Source organism: Mobula hypostoma, chromosome 6 (assembly GCF_963921235.1).
Source record: "Mobula hypostoma chromosome 6, sMobHyp1.1, whole genome shotgun sequence".
In the NCBI taxonomy this organism is placed as follows: Eukaryota; Metazoa; Chordata; class Chondrichthyes; order Myliobatiformes; family Myliobatidae; genus Mobula; species Mobula hypostoma.
This window is the reverse complement of record NC_086102.1, coordinates 12,685,351-12,706,878: the sequence shown is the minus strand read 5'-3', so window position 1 is coordinate 12,706,878 and position 21,528 is coordinate 12,685,351. Positions and strand designations below refer to the sequence as shown.

Here is a 21,528-nt window from a genome sequence, read left to right as displayed (position 1 = left end):
GAGGAGACTGGAGCTCCCGCAGGAAACCCACGGAAAACACCAATCTTACAGCTGGCGCTAGCGTGCTGCCGTGATCAAATGGCAGAACAGACTCGATGGGACGAATGGCCTAATTCTGCTCCTATGTCTTATGGTCTTAATACAAATGCAAGTAGAACATCTCCTTCCGTGCGGCTCTGTCACACTTGTTCGTTGTTAGCCTACCGACTCAGTGGTCTGACTAGCCGTCGTCTGTGCTTTGACCATTCTGTAACTGACCAAGACAGAGCTTACAGAAACACTTGGACAGGTATATGGATAAGAAAGGTTCAGGGGGGGATGTAGGCAAATGGGGTTAGTTCAGGAAACTTTCTCTGTCGACGTGGACCGGTTTGGCCAAGAGGCCTGTTTCCATGCTGAATTGCGGTAACAAGGTCAACCAGTGGCTTTAATTTCCCCACAAGTCTTATCCTTGCATTTGACGTTGACAGTTGGAAACTAATAAGCACTGGCAAACATCCCACAAAGTGAATAAAATGAGGGAGGAACAAGAAGTGTGTTGAATGAGCAGGAAGTCAAGTTGGAGGGAAAAGGAAGAAGAATGGGCCTTCCTTTTTGTTTGAGTTTCCCTCCCTAGCTAGCCAAGTCTTAAAATTGTTTTCTCTCTGTCCCACGATTCCTGTTCTGACATAATGCTTTTGTCCTGAAGCGTCACCTCTACTTCCCCGTCTGCAGAGAGCAGAACAAATGTTTGCTCCTTAACTTTAGCCGCTGCTGCTACATCCTCGGCAGCTCGTTCCGTATATGGACCACTCTGCGTGAAAAGGTTGCCCCTCAGGTTCCTGTTAATGTTTTGTCCTCTCACTTTAAGCCCATCCCCTCTACTTCCAGAATGCCCTACCCTGGGAAATAGACTGTGACTCTCCATTTTATCTACTCTGGATTTCCTGCACCTGTGATACTCTGGTTTTGTAAGTTCCTTTAGATCGAGCATTCCCTTTGTGCTAAACTCAGCTGATGGCTCTTACAAATATCAGCTGGCCTTTAAGAATGTGCATTGTACAGAAACAATATCTAGACTTTCAACAGAAGCCATTTGTAGCTAATTCCCATCTCCCCCTCCATCCGTCTAACACGTACAGTCAGTGGGAAGCTGATTTCCTACATTACAGAGTGATGTCTCAGACGTAAGGAAAAACACCGTGAGTAATCGTGTCAAACCATCTCCCTGCTCCTCTTTCCCCAACCTCCCACCACCACTCAGTGGGTGAAAAGGGTCCCCCTCAATCCCTCGAAATCGCTTCCCCCTTTATCCTAGACACAAGAGATTTTGCAGGTGCAGAAAATCTTGAGTGACACAGACAAAAAAAAAATGTTGGAGGAACTCAGCAGGTCAGGCAGCATCTGCAGGGTGTCAGGGGTGGGGATTAAACAGTCCATGTTTCGCGACGAGGTGCTTCGCCAGGACGTTGAAGGGTCTCTGCCAGAAACCTTTACTGTTCATTACAGTTTGCAGATTGCAGGTCTAAAAGTGGGCATAAAGAGCTGACAACAGCCATCTGCGTGAGATGATGGGGCTATCGGGACTTTGAGACTTTTTTTTTTACTGTGCCCATGGTCTGCTCTTATCAAATTACGGTATTGCTTTGCACTGTTGTAACTATATGTTACAATTATATGGTTTTGTCAGTTTTAGTCTTGGGCTGTCTTGTGTTTCTGTGATATCATACCAGAGGAACATTGTATCATTTTTAATGCATGCATTTCTAAATGACAATAAGCGAGGACTGAGTGTCCTCATAATCTAATCTAATCTAATCTAATATTTCCAGGGGTGACTGATTCCAGCCACAGATTTAGTGGAGACATTGGGGTTGCTCTCTGGAGTACAAAATACATGAGTGATTGAATACAGGATCTGGACAGGGTAAAGAGGGGCACTGACACTGACCTGTGTGGGTGGTTCAAAGACCAGATGCAATTTTGGGCATAAGGTAGCATTATTTTAAATGATTATTATAAATGGTGTAAACAGCCAGTCAGAGTCCCTTTCCCAGAGTGGAAACGCCACATGCTTCTGTGGGCATAGATTCAGCCTGAGAGGGGAAAAGTTTAAAGGGAGTTTGTAAGGCATGATTATTTTACTCAGAGTGGTAGATGCCTGTAGCAGAATGCAAGGGGAGGTAGATATGACAGCGATTGTAAGACCATAAGATATAGGAACAGAATTAGGCCATTTGATCCATCAAGTCTGCTCTGCCTTGTCGTCATAGCCTTTACAATTTCCCTCTCAGGCCCAATCTCCAGCCTTCTCTCCGCACCCCTCATGCCTCGACCAATCATGAATCTATCAACCTCTGCCTTAAATGTACCCAGTGACTTGGCCTGTGGCAATGAATTCCACAGATTCACCACTCTCTGGCTAAAGAAATTCCTCCTCATCTCCATTCTAAAAGGGTGCCCCTCTGTTTTGAGGTCATGTCCTCTGGTCCTAGACTCCCCCACCATAGGAAATATCCTCTCCACATCCACTCTATCAAAACCCTTCAATATTCAATAGGTTTCAATGAGGTCACCCATCTTCTTCTGAATTCCAGTGAATCCAGGCCCAGAGCCATCAAACGTTCTTCATATTTCAAGCCTTTCAATCCCAGAATCATTTTCGTGAGCCTCCTTTGAACCCTCTCCAATGTCAGCACATCCTTTGTTAGATAAGGAGACCAAAACTACTCACAATACTCCAAGAGAGGGCTCACCAGTGCTTTATAAAGCCTCAACATTACATCCTTGCTTTTATATTATAGAACAGAGAGATGTCTATTCTCAGAACAGAGGGATGTTCATTTAGAATAGAGACAAAGAGGGATTTCTTTAGCCAGAGAGGGGGGATTCTGTGGAATTTATTGCCCCAGACAGTTGTGGAGCCAAGTTATTGGGTATATTTAAAGAGGAGGTTCTTGATTAGTAAGGGCAGGAGAATGGGGTGGAGAGGGATGGGATGGAATGGGGGTGCAGGCTCAATGGGCTATTTAACATTTAAGAGGCATTCAGACTGGTACGTAAACATGTGAGCAATGGAGGGAATAGACCATGTGCAGGCAGATGAGATTAGTTTAAACTAACATCATGGTCAGCACAAACATTGTGGGCTGAAGGGCCTGTTCTTTATTCTAAAGGTAACAAGAGGGAGGGTGAAATATTGCTTTACTCAACTGAGGCCCTGAAGAGGTGAAGGGAACAGAAGCAACTGGGGCTTTGGAAAGTGCAGGGCTGGTGGGGGGGAGGTCGTGGTTGACGCTCTTCTTGGTGCTGGAATAGATCCGATGGGCCGAATGGCTTATTTCTATGCTGTAACAATTCTGTAACTCTAAGTCCATGCATATTGTATATTGACATTTGCCTCGCTTTACAGACGACCTTGACGTCAGCGCGATTGTCATCGCCGTGGTGATCGTGGCCTTTGTGCTGTTACTGTGTGGACTCGGGCTCTGCTACGCCCGGAGGAAGGGCTACTTGGGGAGTGAGTACCATCTCATCTCGTTCCTCCTATCTGCGTCTGGACAGAAATGCCGGTTTCTGGCTTGTCCCTTGAGGTCAAGGGGCTATCTTGAGCGAGTCATACCCATTAAAGATTAGTGTCTGGTATAACATGAATTCTCTTTGCAATGCAGATAATTAATTTCATTTAACCAAACTCAGTGGGATCCCCATTATATTCAGAGATTAGCTTTACAACATTAGCTTTATTTGTTACATGTACAATGAAACATAGAGAGAAATGCGTCACTTTGCAACAACCACCAAAGCAGTCAGAGGATGTACTGGGGGCGGCCCACAAGTATCTGATGCCAACTTTGCATGCCCACAGCTTCCTAACACTAAGCCAGAATCAGGTTTAATATCACCTGCAGTTGGTTATCTTTGCGGCAGCAGTACATAATAGAAAATACTTTGTGCAAAAATAGAAGTAAAAAAGTAGTGAGGTAGTATTCATGGGTTCAATGTCCACTTAGAAATTGGATGGCAGAGGGGAAGAAGCTGTTCCTGAATCATTGTGTGCGTGCCTTCAGGCTTCTGTACCATCTCCCTGATGGTAGCAATGACCTGGGTGATGGTGATCCTTAATGATAGATGCTGCCTTTTTAAGGCATCGCGCCTCGAAGATTTCCTGGATACTACGGAGGCTAGTGCCAAATGGAGCTGACTAACTTTACAAGTCTCTGCAGCTTATTTTGATCCTGTGCATTAGCTCTCCCCCGACCCCCCCAGCATACAGCCAGTTAAAATGCTGTCCACAGTACATCTGTAGAAATTTGTGAATGTTTTACGTGACATGCCAAATCTCCTCAAACTCCTAATGAAATATAGCCACTGTTGTGCCACCTTTGTAGCTGCATCGATATGTTGTGCCCAGGATAGATCCTCAGAGATGTTTACACCCAGGAACTTGAAATTGCTCACTTTCTTCACTTCTGATCCCTCTGAGGATTGGTTTGTGCTCCCTCGTCTTACCCTTCCTGAATTAAAGATTAAAATCTGTCCCGAGCCTTGTGGCCCATCAGGCCGGTGCTTATGCTGGTTTCCGTGGCATGAAGCGACTGAGAGTACGAGACTCCCCCCGGATAGGATGCCAGTCTATCGCGAGGTTAACCCCCAGCGTTTTTGCCGGTACCCATTCTCAGCTGGGTAGACTGGAGCATTGTGTGCTTAAGTGCCTTGCTCAAGGACACACACGCTGCCTCGGCCGAGGCTCGAACCCACGACCTTCAGGTAGCTAGTCCAATGCCCTAACCACTTGGCCCTGCGCCACACACCCTTCCTGAAGTCCACAATCAATTCTTTGGTCTTACTGACACTGAGTGCAAGGTTGTTGCTGTGACACCACTCAACTAGCTGACGTAACTCGCTCCTGTACGCCCTCTCGTCACCATCTGAAATTCTGCCAACAGTAGTTGTGTCGTCAGCAAATTTATAGATGCCTTTTGAGCTGTGCCTGGTCACACAGTCAGAGAGAGTAGAGCAGTGAGAGTGGACCTGTAAGTCTTTGGAATGTGGGAGGAAACCAGAGCACCTGGAGGAGACCCATGCAGTGATATGGAGAACGTAAGGAAATGAAAATGAAATGAAATATCTTTATTGTCATTGCATAGTACAATTGTCGTGCACCAATACAGCGAAAATGAGTTTGCATCTCTCGTACTCAATGCTATAAAACAACAAATAAAATAAATGAACAATAAATAAAATCAGGTAACCAGCCAGTACAAGCAACGTCCAGCAGTACAAAAGCACAACTCAGATGCAGGACAGCCATAAAACCAGTATTAAAGTAGCAATATAACAAATTTATGGATAATGCTTGATCGATTGGTTCAGAGCAATTATAGCTCTGGGGGAAAAAGCTATTTTTCAGTCTGGAAGTGCGGGCATAGAAAATCTTATAACGTCTGCCAGATGGAAGAAGTTCAAACAGATGATTGCATGGGTGTGTATTGTCCTTACAGATGCTTGTAGCTTTCCTTAGGCAAGCATGAGCTGTAGGTGTCCCCCAGGGCTGGGAGCTGTGTCCCGATGATCTTCTGTGCACTAGAGACGACCCGCTGAAGTGCTTTCCTATCAGCTGCTGTACACCTGAGACACCACACAGAGATGCAGTATGATAAGATGCTCTCTATGGTGCAGCGGTAAAAGGTCACCAGCATCTGTTCAGGTAGACCAGCTTTCTTCAGCGTCCTGAGGAAAAACAAGCGTTGTTGTGCTTTCTTAACTATTGTGGTGGTGTTAGTGGACCATATAACGTCTTCTGAGATACGTATTCCCAGAAATCTGAAACTGGACACTCTCTCCACTATGTCTCCGTTAATGTAGACTGGAGCGTACTTGTCATCCCGTGACTTTCCAAAATTGATAACTATCTCCTTACTCTTTGCTGTATTAAGAGACTCCTCACTGACCGTGATGGGAATTGATCCCTGATCTTGTGATTGTTGACACTATAAACCATTGTGCTAACCACTATGCTTTTCATACTGCCCCATACCTCTGATGTACATTTGGGTATTGCTGGTACGGCCAGCATTTTTTGCTTATACAGACCTGGTGGGAATGCTATGTGCTGTGATGCCACGTGCTCGAGGTGCTCCCGTTAGTAAATCTTTCATTACATCTGTGTACACCTGCACGTACGCATAAGAACAGAAACTCAACTTTGGTGAGTCACCCTCTTAACCCATTGCAGTTCTTCTGCTGAAGGTACCTCAACAGAGAACTAAGGGGTAACTTCATCATCCACACGGTGGCAGCAAAGGGGTTCCCACAGCTCTATTACAGCTCAGCAAAGGGGTTCCCACAGCTCTATTACAGCTCAGCAAAGGGGTTCCCACAGCACTATTACAGCTCAGCAAAGGGGTTCCCACAGCTCTATTACAGCTCAGCAAAGGGGTTCCCACAGCACTATTACAGCTTAGCAAAGGGGTTCCCACAGCACTATTACAGCTCAGCAAAGGGGTTCCCACAGCTCTATTACAGCTCAGCAAAGGGGTTCCCACAGCACTATTACAGCTCAGCAAAGGGGTTCCCACAGCTCTATTACAGCTCAGCAAAGGGGTTCCCACAGCTCTATTACAGCTCTGGCTCGGGAAGTGGGAATTCGGAGTTCAATTCCAGCGCCGTCTGTAAGGAGTTTGTATGTCTCCCCCCACCACCCCGTGACCACATGGGTTTCCTCCAGGTGCTCTGATTTCCTCCCACAGTAAAAAGATGTACCGGTTAGTAGGTTAATTGGTCACTGTGAATTGTCCTGTAGTTATGCAAGTCAGCTCCATCTTGGGTACTAGCCTACAAAGTACCCAGGACATCTTTAGGGAGCAGTGTCTCAGAAAGGCAGCGTCCATTATTAAGGACCCCCAGCACCCAGACCATGCCCTTTTCTCACTGTTACCATCAGGGAGGAGGTACAGAAGCCTGAAGGCACACACTCAGCGATTCAGGAACAGCTTCTTCCTCTCTGCCCTGATGGTAACAGTGAGAAAAGGGCATGGCCTGGGTGCTGGGGTTCCTTAATAATTGACGCTGCCTTTCTGAGACACTGCTTCTTAAAGATGTCCTGGGTACTTTGTAGGTTAGTGCCCAAGATGGAGCTGACTAGAGCTAGAACCTTCTGCAGCTTCTTTCGGTCCTGTGCAGTAGCCCCTCCATACCAGACAGTGATGCAGCCTGTCAGAATGCTCTCCACAGTACATCTATAGAAGTTTTTGAATGTATTTGTTGACATACCAAATCGCTTCAAACTCCTAATAAAGTACAGCCGCTGTCTTGCCTTCTTTATGACTGCATCAATATGTTGGGACCAGGTTAGATTCTCAGAGATCTTGACACCCAGGAACTTGAAACTGCTCACTCTCTCCACTTCTGATCCCTCTATGAGGACTGGTATATGTTCCTCCGTCTTACCCTTCCTGAAGTCCACAATCAGCTTTTTCGTCTTACTGATGTTGAGTGCCAGGTTGTTGCTACGGCACTATTCCACTAGTTGGCATATCTCACTCCTGTACGCCCTCTGGTCACCACTTGAAATTCTACCAACAATGGTTGTATCATCAGCAAACTTATAGATGGTGTTTGAGCTATGCCTGGTCACACAGTCATGTGTATATAGAGAGTAGAGCAGTGGGCTAAGCACACATCCCTGAGGTGCGCCAGTGTTGATCGTCAGCGAGGAGGATACGTTATCACTAATCCACACAGATTGTGGTCTTCCGGTTAGGAAGTCGAGGATCCAATTTGCAGAGGGAGGTACAGGTGCCCAGGTTCTGCAACTTCTCAATCAGGGTTGTGCGAATGATGGTATTAAATGCTGAACTATAGTCAAAGAACAGCATCCTGACATAGGTGTTTGTGTTGTCCAGGTGGTTTTAAGTCATTGGAGAGCCATTGAGATTGCGTCTGCTGTTGACCTATTGTTGCGATAGTCAAATTGCAATGGGTCCGGGTCCTTGCTGAGGCAGGAGTTCAGTCTGGTCATGACCAACCTCGCAAAGCATTTCATCATTGTCGATGTGAGGGCTACCAGGCAATAGTCATTAAGGCAGCCCACGTTATTCTTCCTAGGCACTGGTATAATTGTTGCCTTTTTGAACCAAGTGGGAACTTCCGCCTGGTTACAAAATTATAAGGAGTATAGATGGGGTGAATGCATGCAGGCTTTTTCCCATTAGGTTGAGGGCAACAAGAACTAGAGGTCACAGTTTAAAGGTGAAATATTTAAGGGGAATCTGAGGGGGAGCTTCTTCACTCAGTGGGTGGTGTGAGCTGACAAAGGAACTGTTAGATGTGGGATTAATTATAACCATATAACAATTACAGCACGGAAACGGGCCATCTCAGCCCTTCTAGTCTGTGCCGAACTCTTACTCTCACCTAGTCCCACCAACCTGCTCTCAGCCCATAATTGTGAGCTTTAAGAAAAGTTTGGATGGGTACATGAATGAGAGCGATATAGAGTGCTATGGTCTGGCTGCAGTCACATGGGACAGCATGGACTAGATGGGCTGAATGGCCTTTTCCTGTGCTGTAATACTTTGAGTCAAGCCCATGATTTGTTACACCATAAAGTAGCCAAACGTCCGAATGGCATGGCTGATGACACTAGAATTTGCAGTCAAGTGGAGTTCAGATTTCCAAGTGGGATAGTGGGGAAATTGAGACGGGAATGGGGGCGGGGGGTGAAATGTTAGATGTTTAATCCTCATTAACTGATCAGTGTTGTGAAATGATTGCTTTGCCCTGAATCCAGTCACATCAAAGTATAATTGTGGAGGTTTCTTCAACCTGTACTTGTTCCCCTCTTCTTTGCAATTGTTCCAGAGATCTGCAATTATAAGCATGATGTTGCTGGGCTAAAGTACTAAATCTGTTTCTTGTTGTCTCCACAGAGAGAAGATCAACCACGTAAGTATAACGTAACGAGAGACCCAGACAAGGTGGACTGAGGGGACCTAGTCCCCACTTAGAGAGGTCAGTAAAGGGGGGGAGGCAGAGAGTTTGGGAGCAGCCTTCTCAGTCAGGGAGATTGGCAGAGGGGATTAGAGCAGAAGATGCTGAAATCACTCAACAGATCAGGCAGCGTCTGCGGAGGGAGGAATCAAGTGAATGTTTCAGGCTGTAGATCCTTCCTTGGAACCGAGTGGTGGAGTCCAGAAGTCACTGCCTGGAGGAAGTACCTGGGAGAACTGTGACCAGCCGGGGGTACAGTGCAATATGTGGGATGTGGATACACTGTTCAACGACTACAAGATTAAATATTAGCTTTACTTGTCACATGTACATCAAAAAATTAAAACTCGTGTTGAAATGAGTCATTTGCATTGATGACGAACAGTCCAAAAATGCTGGGGCAGCCTGCCAAGTTATCGTTGTGCCTCTGGTGCTAACATAGCATGTCCACCACCTACTCTAGACTGTGGGAGGAAACTGGAGCACCTGGAGGAAACCCACATGGTCACAGGGAGAATGTAAAATATCCTTAAGCGGCAGTGGAAATGGAACCATTTGAGATCGCTGGCGCTGTAACGCACTGCGCTATCCACCATGCAACTGTATCACTTCCTCTCACGGTCCCGTTCTCTCTCCATCCCGGCCAAAAGCTCGGGCCTTAACCCCTGTCGGTCTCAGTGAGAACCTGAGCCGAAAACCCTGCTTCCCACCCCCACAGACTCCTGGTTCCAGTGCCTGGCTTCCTCCCCAGCAAGGAGGCTGCAGTCATTCCTCCCTGGCCAGGACCCTGGGTCTTGCAAACTCAACACCCGCTTGACCAAGAGCCTGTGGTCCATCTCCCAACCTCTCCTCTCGCTGGCCAACCCCCAGGTACGAACACCCCCCACCCCTACAACCTTTCCCTTCCCTTTCTCCCATGGTCTACTCTCCACTGCCATCAGATTCTTTCTTCTGCAACCCTTCACTGTTTCTACCTATCACCTCCAAGCTTCTCACTTCATTCCCCCCTTCCCTCACACACCCACCTTTCACCTCACCTGGTCTCACCTATCACTTACTAGCTTGTACTTCCCCCACCACCTTCTTATTCTGGCTTCTTCCCCTTTTCTTTCCAGTACTGATGAAGGGTCTTGGCTGAAACGTTTACTCTTTATTCCTCTCCATAGATGCTGACTGACCTGCTGAGTTCCTCCAGCATTTTGTGTGTGTAAACCCCACTCCCTTTGCTTAAGTTCCTCCCCTCCCACACTCACATTTTGTTCAGTCTTTGGGGCTGTGGTCACCATGGTTGAGGCCAGCATTTATCACCTGTCCTTACAGGCCTCTTTCCTCTGATCACCCCCACACCGCCCCCCCCCCCATTCTCCCATCATTGGAACATGCTCACCCTCCCTCTCTCTGTCTCCGCAGGTCGAGTGCCGCCAGCCGCACCAGTGCTCCTCCTGCCCCTGAAGTAAGTGTGAAGTTCAAATTCAAGTTTAATTGTCATTCAACTACGTATGTGGTATACAGCTAAATGAAACAGTGTTCCTCTGGGGCCAAGGTACAAAACACAGTGCATATGGTCACAGAGACGATAGAGCATACAGTCATAAAATAATATTAGTGTAGGCATAGGTTGAAGATTTATGGTGCATGGGATATTGTCCTGGAACCATGTTTCTGCTAGAACAAGCACACAACAGTACCCCATCTCATTCATGCTGGATCAGCCGCAGATGAAGGCATTCCAGCTTGTCTTCCGCTGGGTCAGCCATGAATTAACTCAACTCGTGTGCACGCAGGCACTGGGTCAAGAAAACATCCACAGCTCTGTCCTGCCACACGTTATTCTGAACCACTGGTTCCCGATCCCTGGGGCAAGAGTCCCACTGGCCCGCCTTTGCTGAAGCACTCTGTCCTCCCACCAGCGCTACCCTTAGACTGGAAAGGGATATAAAGGATTGGATAAAAAGTAGAGATGGAAGGAAGTGCGTTCGTGCAGGCCCATTGTAAGAGGCTCAGCGTTGCTCTGTCTTGTAACTGGGATGTTTATGCATAACAAGACCAGTGAGACACCAGTGTTTAGCCTTGCCCCCACTCCCCTCCCTGATGCCACAAAATTTATTAGCTTTGAGCTTGCATATCCAAAGGCCAGTCGATGATTGGTAAAACTGCAGGAACCCTGCTACGTGCTTATAGTTAAAAGGGGCCGATCATTTAAAATGGCAGTGTGTAGACATCTTTCTGCAAAGGAATTGCGAATTTCTGGAATTCTTACCCCAGAGGCTTGTGGAGGGCAGATGATCGGAAGTATTGAGGTAGAGACAGATATTTGAATGAGAAGGTAGACTGAGGGTTATGGAGAATCAGCACAACGATGCAAAAAAGCAAGCAGGTTGAGTCAGTAGTGAAGAAGGCGAATACCATGTTGGCTTCATTTCTAGAGGAATAGAGTATAGGAGCAGGGATGTGATGCTGAGGCTCTATAAGGCGCTGGTGAGACCTCTCTTGGAGTACTGGGGCAGTTTTGGTCTTATTATTTAAGAAAGGATGTGCTGACGTTGGAGATAGTACAGAGAAGATTCACTAGAATGATTCTGGGAATGAGAGGGTTAACATATGAGGAATGTTTGTCCGCTCTTGGACTGTATTCCTTGGAGTTTAGAAAAATGAGGGGAGACCTCATAGAAGCATATCGAATGTTGAAAGGCATGGACAGAGTGGATGTGGCAAAGTTGTTTCCCATGATGGGGGAGTCTAGTACGAGAGGGCATGACTTAAGGATTGAAGGGCGCCCATTCAGAACAGAAATGTGAAGAAATTTTTTTAGTCAGAGGGTGGTGAATCTATGGAATTTGTTGCCACGGGCGGCAGTGGAGGCCAAGTCATTGGGTGTATTTAAGGCAGAGATTGATAGGTATCTGAGTAGCCAGGGCATCAAAGGTTATGGTGAGAAAGTGGGGGAGTGGGACTAAATGGGAGAATGGATCAGCTCATGATAAAATGGCGGAGCAGACTCGATGGGCCGAATGGCCGACTTCTGCTCCTTTGTCTTATGGTCTTATGATATAATGTTAGAGCTTTATAAAGCACTGGTAAGGCCTCACTTGAAGTATTGTGAGCAGTTTTGGGCCCCTTATCTAAGGAAGGATGTGCTGGCTTTGGAGAGGATTCAAAGGAGGTTCACAAAATTGATTCCAGGATTGAAAGGCTTGTCATATCTGTCTTCACTGGGGAAGACACAAACAATCTCCCAGATATAATAGTGGCCAAAGGACCTAGGGTAATGGATGTACTGAAGGAAATTTATATTAGGCAGGAAATGGTGTTGGATAGACTGTTGGGTCTGAAGGCTGATAAGTCCCCGGCACCTGATAGTCTGCATCCCAGGATACTTAAGGAGGTGGCTTTAGAAATCGTGGACACATTGGTAATCATTTTCCAATGTTCTATAGATTCAGGATCAGTTCCTGTGGATTGGAGGGTGGCTAATGTTGTCCCTCTCTTCAAGAAGGGAGAAAGAGAGAAAACAGGGAATTATAGACCAGTTAGCCTGATGTCGGTGGTGGGAAAGATGCTGGAGTCAATTATAAAAGATGAAATTATGACACATCTGGATAGCAGAAACAGGATCGGTCCGAGTCAGCATGGATTTACGAAGGGGAAATCATGCTTGACTAATCTTCTGGGATTTTTTGAGGATGTAACTATGAAAATGGACAAGGGAGAGCCAGTGGATGTAGTGTACCTGGACTTTCAGAAAGCCTTTGATAAAGTCCCACATAGGAGATTAGTGGGCAAAATTAGGGCACATGATATTGGGGGCAGAGTACTGACATGGATTGAAAATTGGCTGGCTGACAGAAAACAAAGAGCAGTGATTAATGGGTCCCTTTCGGAATGGCAGGCGGTGACCAGTGGGGTACTGCAGGGTTCAGTGCTGGGACCGCAGCTGTTTACAATATATATTAATGATTTAGATGAGGGAATTAAAAGTAACATTAGCAAATTTGCCGATGACACAAAGCTGGGTGGGAGGAGGATATTATGAGAATGCAGGGTGACTTGGACAGGCTGGGTGAGTGGGCAGATGCATGGCAGATGCAGTTTAATGTGGATAAATGTGAGGTTATCTGTTTTGGTGGTAAGAATAGGAAGGCAGTTTATTATCTAAATGGAGTCAAGTTAGGAAAAGGGGAAGTACAATGAGATCTAGGTGTTCTTGTACATCAGTCACTGAAAGCAAGCATGCAAGTACAACAGGCTGTGAAGAAAGCTAATGGCATGCTGGCCTTCATAACAAGGGGAATTGAGTATAAGAGCAAAGAGGTCCTTCTGCAGCTGTACGGGGCCCTGGTGAGACCACACCTGGAGTACTGTATGCAGTTTTGGCCTCCAAATTTGAGGAAGGACATTCTTGCTATTGAGGGAGTGCAGCGTAGGTTCACAAGGTTAATTCCCGGGATGGTGGGACTGTCATATGTCGAAAGATTGGAACGACTGGGCTTGTACACTCTGGAATTTAGAAGGCTGAGAGGGGATCTTATTGAAACATATAAGATCATTAAGGGATTGGACACACTGGAGGCAGGAAGCATGTTCCCGCTGATGGGTGAGGAACCAGAGGCCACAGTTTAAGAATTAGGGGTAGGCCATTTAGAACGGAGTTGAGGAAAAATTTTTTTCACCCAGAGAGTGGTGGATATATGGAATGCTCTGCCCCAGAAGGCTGTGGAGGCCAAGTCTCTGGATGCTTTCAAGAAAGGGATGGATAGAGCTCTTAAAGATAGTGGAATTAAAGGTTATGGGGATAAGGCAGGAACTGGATACTGATTGTGGATGATCAGCCATGATCACAGTGAATGGTGGTGCTGGTTCAAAGGGCCGAATGGCCTACTCCTGCACCTATTGTCTATTGTCATAAGAGGAGCGTTTGGCTTTGGGCCTACTCACTGGAATTCAGAAGAATGAGGGGTGACCTCACTGAAACCAATTGAATGTTGAAAGGCCTTGATAGAGTGGATGTGGAGAGTATGTTTCCTATGGTGGGGTAGTCTAATACCAGAGGATGTAACATCAGAATAGAGGGGTGTCCTTTTGGAACAGAGATGAGGAGGAATTTCTTTAGCCAGAGGGTGGTGAATCTGTGGAATTTGTTGACACAGGCAACTCTGGAAGCCAAGTCATTGGATGTATTTAAGGCTGAGATTAATAGGTTCTTCATTAGTCAGAGCATGTAGGGATACGGGAAGAGGACAGGAGATTGGGCTGAGATGGAAAATTGGATCATCCTTGATTAAATGATGGATCAGACTTGATTGGCCAAATGACCTAATTCTGCTCCTACATCTAATGGTCTATGTGTGAGATATAAAGGCAAGTACACAATTAACAGTTGATAGGGGTGCTGAAGAACATGCTTACCCTTATTAATTGAGAAATTGAGTTCAAGAGTCAGGAAATTATGTTGAGGCTTAATAAAGCTCAGGAGTATTGCATTCTGTTCTGGTCATGCCATTATAGGAAGGATTTGGAAGTTTTGGAGAGGGTGCAGAAGGTTTACCAGTATGCTGCCTGGGTTAAAGAGCATGTTTTAAGAGAAAGAGATGAGCCAGCTAGAGTTTTTCTCTTTGGAGCGAAGGATGATGAGAGGTGACCTGATAGAGGTGTACAATACGTTGAGAGGCATAGATCGAGAAGACAGCCGGAGACTTTTTCCCAGGGCAGAAATGGCTTGTATGAGGGGCTTATTTATAAGATGATTGGAGGATTGTGGGGCCAGGAGGTTGTGTCAGAGCAATTTTTTTTACACAGTAGTAGAGACAGATAAATTAGGGATATTTCAAAGGAAAGCATCGGGAGATGTTAGAGGTAAGTTTTATACAAAGAGTGGTAGGTATCAAAGGAGGTGTAAGGCACTCCTTCCCTCTGCTAGCCTCCAGGTCACCTTTGAGCAAGGTGTGGTACCTACTTAGCCCCCCCCCCACCCGGATCGGGGTCATGTGAAGCCATGGGAGTAGGTGGTGGATGGTCATATGAGCAGCCAGTGCATATCACAGATCCTGGTTATGCGACCACTGACACCAGACAGACAATTTCTGAGGGGTATTGATAATGGCTGGGGTCACCCGTCCTGCAAAGACACAGCCCAGAAGAAGGCCATGGCAAACCACTTCTGTAGAAAAATTTGCCAAGAACAATCATGGTCATGGAGATCATGATGGCCTACGTCAATACAACACAGCACATGATGGAACGTGCTGCCAGGGTGGTGACAGAGGCAGATACAGTAGGCACATTTAAGATGGGCACATAGATGAAAGTAAAAGAACATACTGTTTTGTGTTTTATCTTGCATTCCGTTCTGGTCATCCCATAGTAGGAAGGATTTGGAAGCTTTGGAGTGGGTGCAGATTTAACAAGATACTGTCTGGATTAGAAGGCATATGCTACAAGCAGAGATTGGACAAACTAGAATTATCTGAATAGATAAACTGAGGAAAAACCTGATAGAAATTTACCAGATTATGAGAGACATAGATAGCTGGTATCTTTTCTCCTGGGGTGGAAATATCTACTACTAGAGAACATACATTTACGGTCAGTTCAAAGATGTGTGGGGAAATTTCTTTTTTTTTACACAGAGGAATGCACTGTCACTCATAGTGGTGGAGGCAGATAGAAGCATTAAGTAAGCACATGGATGTGCTGAGAATGGAGGGATGTGGATGTTGTGTAGGCCAAGGGTTCCCAACCTGGGGTCCATGGACCTCTTGGTTTATGGTAGGAGTCTATGGAATTTAAAAAAAAGGTTGGGAACCCCAGGTGTAGGCAAAGGATTACTTTAGTTAGGCATTTAATTAGTTTACAGAACGTTGTAATGTGAAGAGTCTGATTTGTGCCGCTCTGTTCTATGCTCTAAGATGGGGGTTCCCAACTTTTTTTCTTGCCATGAGTCCCTACCAGTAACTGAGGGGTCCGTGGACCCCAGTGTGTGAACACTTGCTCTAAGAGGAGTTGAGGCATAGATAAGGCCATAATTATATTGAATGGAGGGCCAGGCTTGGATGGTTTGAGTTCCAGGCAATGACTTTCATTTTCCAGATACAATAACTAATTTGACTATCTTTGTTGCTTTACCAACACAGGACTTCAAACATACCAAGTCTTTTGTCATCTGACATCTTGCGAAGAATGGTACATCCGTGAAGAATTCCAAACCACTTCTCCAATCCATAAAGAATATTGCATTTGGGACAATGGGGTAGACATTGACACCACTCCCTCATTGCTGGCCTCCAGCATCTCCCTGAATTCCATTTCCATGTTTACTGGCCTTGCCTTCTGCTGCTGGGGCCCAGATACCCTCTCCCCGTGCCCCCTGGCACCAATGTAAGCTGTCCTAATATTTTGTCTGGTTCACTCGCAGTTTCTGTCAGAGCAGGCTCACTTGATTTTCTGTAAGGTGATGTACGACTGTTTACAATATTAATTGCCAGTCATCTTATTTACAAACCCGATGATTGATATCAACAGAAATTAAAAATCAAAAGAGATTTAATCTTGGCTGGCCACTAGCTTATTTTTGTCATTAAGTCACACATGGAAACGGGCTCTTTGGCCTAACTCATCCATGTGTTGCCCAAAGAGCTAGTCCCATCTTGCCTACATTTGGCCCACAGACATCTAAACCTATCCATGTAAACAGAAAGGATCTGCCCAGCGCTATACACTCAGTGACCAATTTATTAGGTACAGGAGTGGAACCCGGTGTGGCCTCCTGCTGTTATAGCCCTCCTAATTCAAGGTTCGACATGTCCGTTCAGAAATGCTATTCTGCAAACCACTGTTGTAACATGTGGTTATTTGAGTTACCGTTGCCTTCTTGTTATCTTGAACCAGGCTGCCGTTCTCCTCTGACCTCTCTCATTAACAAGGCATCTTATCTCACAGAACTGCCACTCACTGGACATTTATCATTTTTCGCATCGTTCTCTGTAAACTGTATATACCGTTGTATGTGAAAATCCCAGGAGGAGATCAGCAGTTTCTGAGATACTCAAACCACCCCATCTTGCACCAACGATCATTCCATGGTCAAAGTCACTTGGATCGCCTTTCTTCCTCATTCTGATGTTTGGTCTGAACAACAACTGAACCTCTTGACCATGTCTGCATGCTTTTATGCATTGAGTTGCTGCCACATGATTAGCTGATTTAATATTTGCATTACGAGCCGGTGTACAAGAGTCCTTAATAAAGTGGCCACTGAGAGTACAGTCCATCGATTGGTAATGATCAGGATCCATTTTTACAGATAACTCCAAGTCAATTTTGACAGCAACTTAAACAATACACAAATAATATTTCCATACCTTCTCAATGTCATAATAAATTGCATCCAAAAGCACGTAAGGCTGTTAAGGAAGAACATTCACTAAAAAAAGGTTCTGGGAACAACTGTCTCTACAAGCGTTGTGCTTTTGAATTTATTTGTTCATTTTATTTGTCCATAAGCCAGGTGTTCATAACCTGGAGTTGACCTGTAGTCACGAGTAGCTTGGAATAATCTGAACTCTTCACCATCAGTGACCTTCAAGTGTCTTAATTTCTGTTTTGTGTACTTTGTTTTCTTATAAATCTATTGCTCCATAAACAAGTTATGAATATCAGAACACCAATGAACACTAGTTTTTCTATAACAATGATACAATCTTTAGAGAGCCCTAAATGAGAAAAACTACATTCAGTGACCATTTTTAGTACCTCCTGAGTGTATGTTCTTGGTCTGTTGTTGCTGTCGTCCATCCACTTAAAGATTTGACTTGTGTGTTCACCGATGCTCTTCTGCACACCACTGCTGTAACGTGTGGTTATTTCAATTACGGCTGCCTTCCTGTCAGCTTGAACCAGTGTGGCCATTCTCCTCTGATCTTTGCCATTAAAAAAGGGGTTTTGTCCACAGAACTACCACTCACTGGATTTTTTTTTTTTTTTTGCTTTTTGTACCATTCTCCATTAACTCTAGTGACTGCTATGCATGAATTTCCCAGGATAGCAGCAGTTTCTGAGTTTCTCAAATCAACCTGTCTGGTGCCTACAATCATTTCACAGTCAAATTCTCTTGGATCACATTACCCCATTTTGATGTTTGTACTGAACAACAATTGAACCTCTTGACTATGCCTGCATGCATTTATGCATTGAATTGCTGCCACATGATTGACTGATTAGATATTTGCATTAATGAGCAAGTGTACCTAATAAAGTGGCCACAGAGTGTATGTGGGGTGAAATGTGAAGTCCTTCACTCTGAATTTAAGTGACAAATTTGTTAATTTTGCACCATGTATAGAGTGACAAAGTTATGGATAATTTGCACAAATCATTGAAAGCTAATTTCCGCATGCAAAAACAAACCAAAAAGCCAATGAAGCATTGTTATTTTATTTTCAAGTGTTGTGTGTGAATCCAGATGTGTTGCTTTGATTGGACAGAGCCTGAAACAGATTCTATTTTCAGAGTCCAGATGAAGGGTCTCCACCCAAAATAGTGACTCTCCAGTTCCCTCCGCAGATGCTGCCTGGCTCGTTGAGGTCCTTCAGTAGCTTGTTATTTACACCATGTAGAAACAGTATTCAATTTTGGTCATATGACATGGAAGTAGAATTGGGCCATTTGGCCCATCGGCTCTGCTCCATCATCATGGCTGATTTATTATCCCTCTCAACCCCAAACTTCTACCTTTTCCCTGTAACCTTTGACACCTAACTAAACAAGAACCTGTCAACCTCCGTGTTAAATATACCCATTTTGGATGCCATTAGATTTGTAAGAATGACACAAGGCTTAATTGGTTGCATAAATTATTGCTGTGACTGGAGGACCTGAGCTTAAGGAATGGTTTGATAGGTTATGACTTTATTCCTTGGAACATAGAAGATTGAGGGAGATTTGATAGAGGTATGCAAAATTATAAGGGGTATAGATAGGGCAAGCAGGCTTTTTCCACGGAGATTGGGTGAGACTACAACCAGAGGTTCATGAGTTAAGGGTGAAAGGTGAAGCATTTAAGGGGAATGAGAGGTGACTTCTTCACTCAGAGGGTCATGAGAGTGTGGAATGAGCTACCAGAGCAAGTGGTAAATGCAGCTCAATTTCAATGTTTAGGAGAAGTTTGGATAGGTCCGTGGATGGCGGGGTTTGAAGGGCTTTGGTCCAGGTGCAGGTTGATGGGAGTAGGCAGTTTAAATGGTTTGGCATGGACTAAATGGGCCAAAGGGCCTGTTTCTGTGCTGTACTTTTCTGTGACTCTAAATTCAGTTTGTATTTGCATCATAGTTCAAAGAATGATAATCAAAATGTCAAAAGGAATATTATGGAGAGCTACAAACCATGTCATATTAATTCTCGAGGCATAGGAACCAAAAATTAAGAACACAGATGGATCATTCAGGAGGGAAGGTAATTTGCAAATGGATGGTGGCAGGAAGCTAGAATTTACAGGTTGTGAATTGTGGCTTTGAAGGCAGAATTTAATTTGACAAGTTGAGAAATGGGCCATGTGGTATATAAATGAACAAAGGACAGACTTTTGTATTTTTCACATATTATTATCCATACCCAGTCTATTGTACTATCCATATTCCTCCCTCCCTTTCCAAGACCATACGACATTGGAGCCAGATTAGGCCATTCAGCCTGTTGAGTCTGCTGCACCGTTCCGTAATGCCTGATTTATTATACCTTTCAACCCCTTTCTCCTATAAAACTATACAACATAGGAGCAGAATTACAACATTGAAGCCAGATACTTGTATCTGGACTGACATCATATCACTCTCATACTACTTGTTGTATGTCCCATTCTCCCTCCAGATCAACAGTTACATTTTGCAGTTCTTAATTTTGTACTGTCTATCAAGTGTCCATAAATTGTACAAATGTGGTTTATAATTGACCGTAAACTACATGTGAGATTAAAGGCAGGAATATCTTGTGTTGGGTCCACCCCAAGAGTATCAACAGCTTGCGTTATTTTTCTGGAATCCTGGTGTCCCATCTGTATTTGAGAAACTTTCAGTATTTGCAGTGGCCCTTGAGCGTGTCAGTATTAGCCCTGAAAAAGAACAATACTCCCAAGAAAAAATACCTACGGAATCAGTATTATGAGGGAACCTCAGAAATATCAATATTTGAGGGAAGACCCCTAGAATATAACATTTCCAGAGGGGTTCTGGAAATTTCCAAGAAGAAACCCTCAGAGGTATCAGTATTTGCATGCAGGTCCCCAGGATTAAGAGCATTTGGTTGTAATGTCCACGTGAGCTCAGATATACATAAATGTATACAAGATTGTCAGAATTTGCAGAGGTATCCACACAGCAAACTTCAGATGTTTGCTACTGATACATTTCTTATATGAGTCCTTCAAAAAAATGCCTATCAGTTTTTACTTAATGCAGGTATGCCTTGTATATTTTCAACACTTTTTTTTCAGTTTATTAATTTGCAATCATTTGCGTGCAAGCACTTTTAATGTTTTAGGTGTTTGGGGGTATGTAACTTGAAAATGAGAAATTATGTTGCTGTGCCTAATATCCAACAATTAAAAAAAAAGCACACTGTGCAATTTTAACTTGATGTCTATCTGCTAATGACTTAACTCTTGACTTTTTTTGAACTTACTGTATCCCTTAGCCACTTGTTTTTCTCTTTAACACAAATTAAACTCTACGTGGAACTTCCAGAGGTTGGTCACTGTGTGAAGATATTGCCTCCAAATACTGTCACATTTTCAGTCATGGCACAAGGGGAAATTCAGCCCATCAAGTTCATACTGGCTTCCAACAGAGCAATTCTTATCAACAGCCATGATTCCTTTTCCTAGTCAATTGAGAAGCCCTTTGGTCTGACCAAAAGTTGTTGCTCTGCCACACTGAGATGTCCATGGAGGAATGCTCCAACTGGCATATTCCAGGCTGCAGGAGTGCATACTGAGGGCGGCACGGCATCTTGGCGCAGCCACTGCAAGGGCGCAGTGGAAAAGGAACACAGAGTAGGTTCTTCTGCTACTGGAGAGGGAAGGAGGGACCGGGTTGGGGGAGGAAGCCCCACAATTATTGTGGTAGTATACTACATCAAGGAGCTACATAAAGTCATAGAAAAGTGCAGCACAGAAACAGGCCCTTCAGCCCATCTAATCTGTACCAAAACATTTAAACTGCCTACTCCAGAATCATAGCCCTCCATACTCCAACCATCCATGTACCTATCCAAGCTTCTCTTGAATGAATCAAGCTCGAATGCACCACTTACACTGGCAGCTCATTTCACAATCTCGTGACTCTCAGATGATATCCAAAAAATATCCCTAATTATTTGTCTTTCAATAGGGGCCAAGACATTTAGGAAATTTTAAACCTATGCCTTGGAATTTTTGTTTTCAATAGCTACCATGATGTTGCTCTCGAGGTATTTCCAATACTGTAGCACTCCCTGTGCATTGTACATCACTGTTCACCAGAATTTTTATGTTGAGCTTTTTTTGAAACAAGTTTTATTTAGAGATAC

General features: G+C 44.6%; 1 protein-coding gene across 1 annotated transcript in view; it reads left to right on the top strand.

Annotated features, from left to right (window-relative positions):
- LOC134347825 (junctional adhesion molecule B-like) overlaps positions 1-20,722 on the top strand; it is a 106,962-nt gene extending 86,240 nt beyond the window's left edge. The window contains exons 7-10 of the mRNA XM_063050287.1: positions 3,392-3,499; positions 8,913-8,928; positions 10,384-10,426; positions 16,104-20,722. Of these exons, the coding sequence (XP_062906357.1) occupies positions 3,392-3,499; positions 8,913-8,928; positions 10,384-10,426; positions 16,104-16,136 (200 nt within the window). The 3' untranslated portion in view covers positions 16,137-20,722. The remainder of the gene's footprint in view (positions 1-3,391; positions 3,500-8,912; positions 8,929-10,383; positions 10,427-16,103) is intronic.
- Positions 20,723-21,528: the final 806 nt, after the last annotated feature.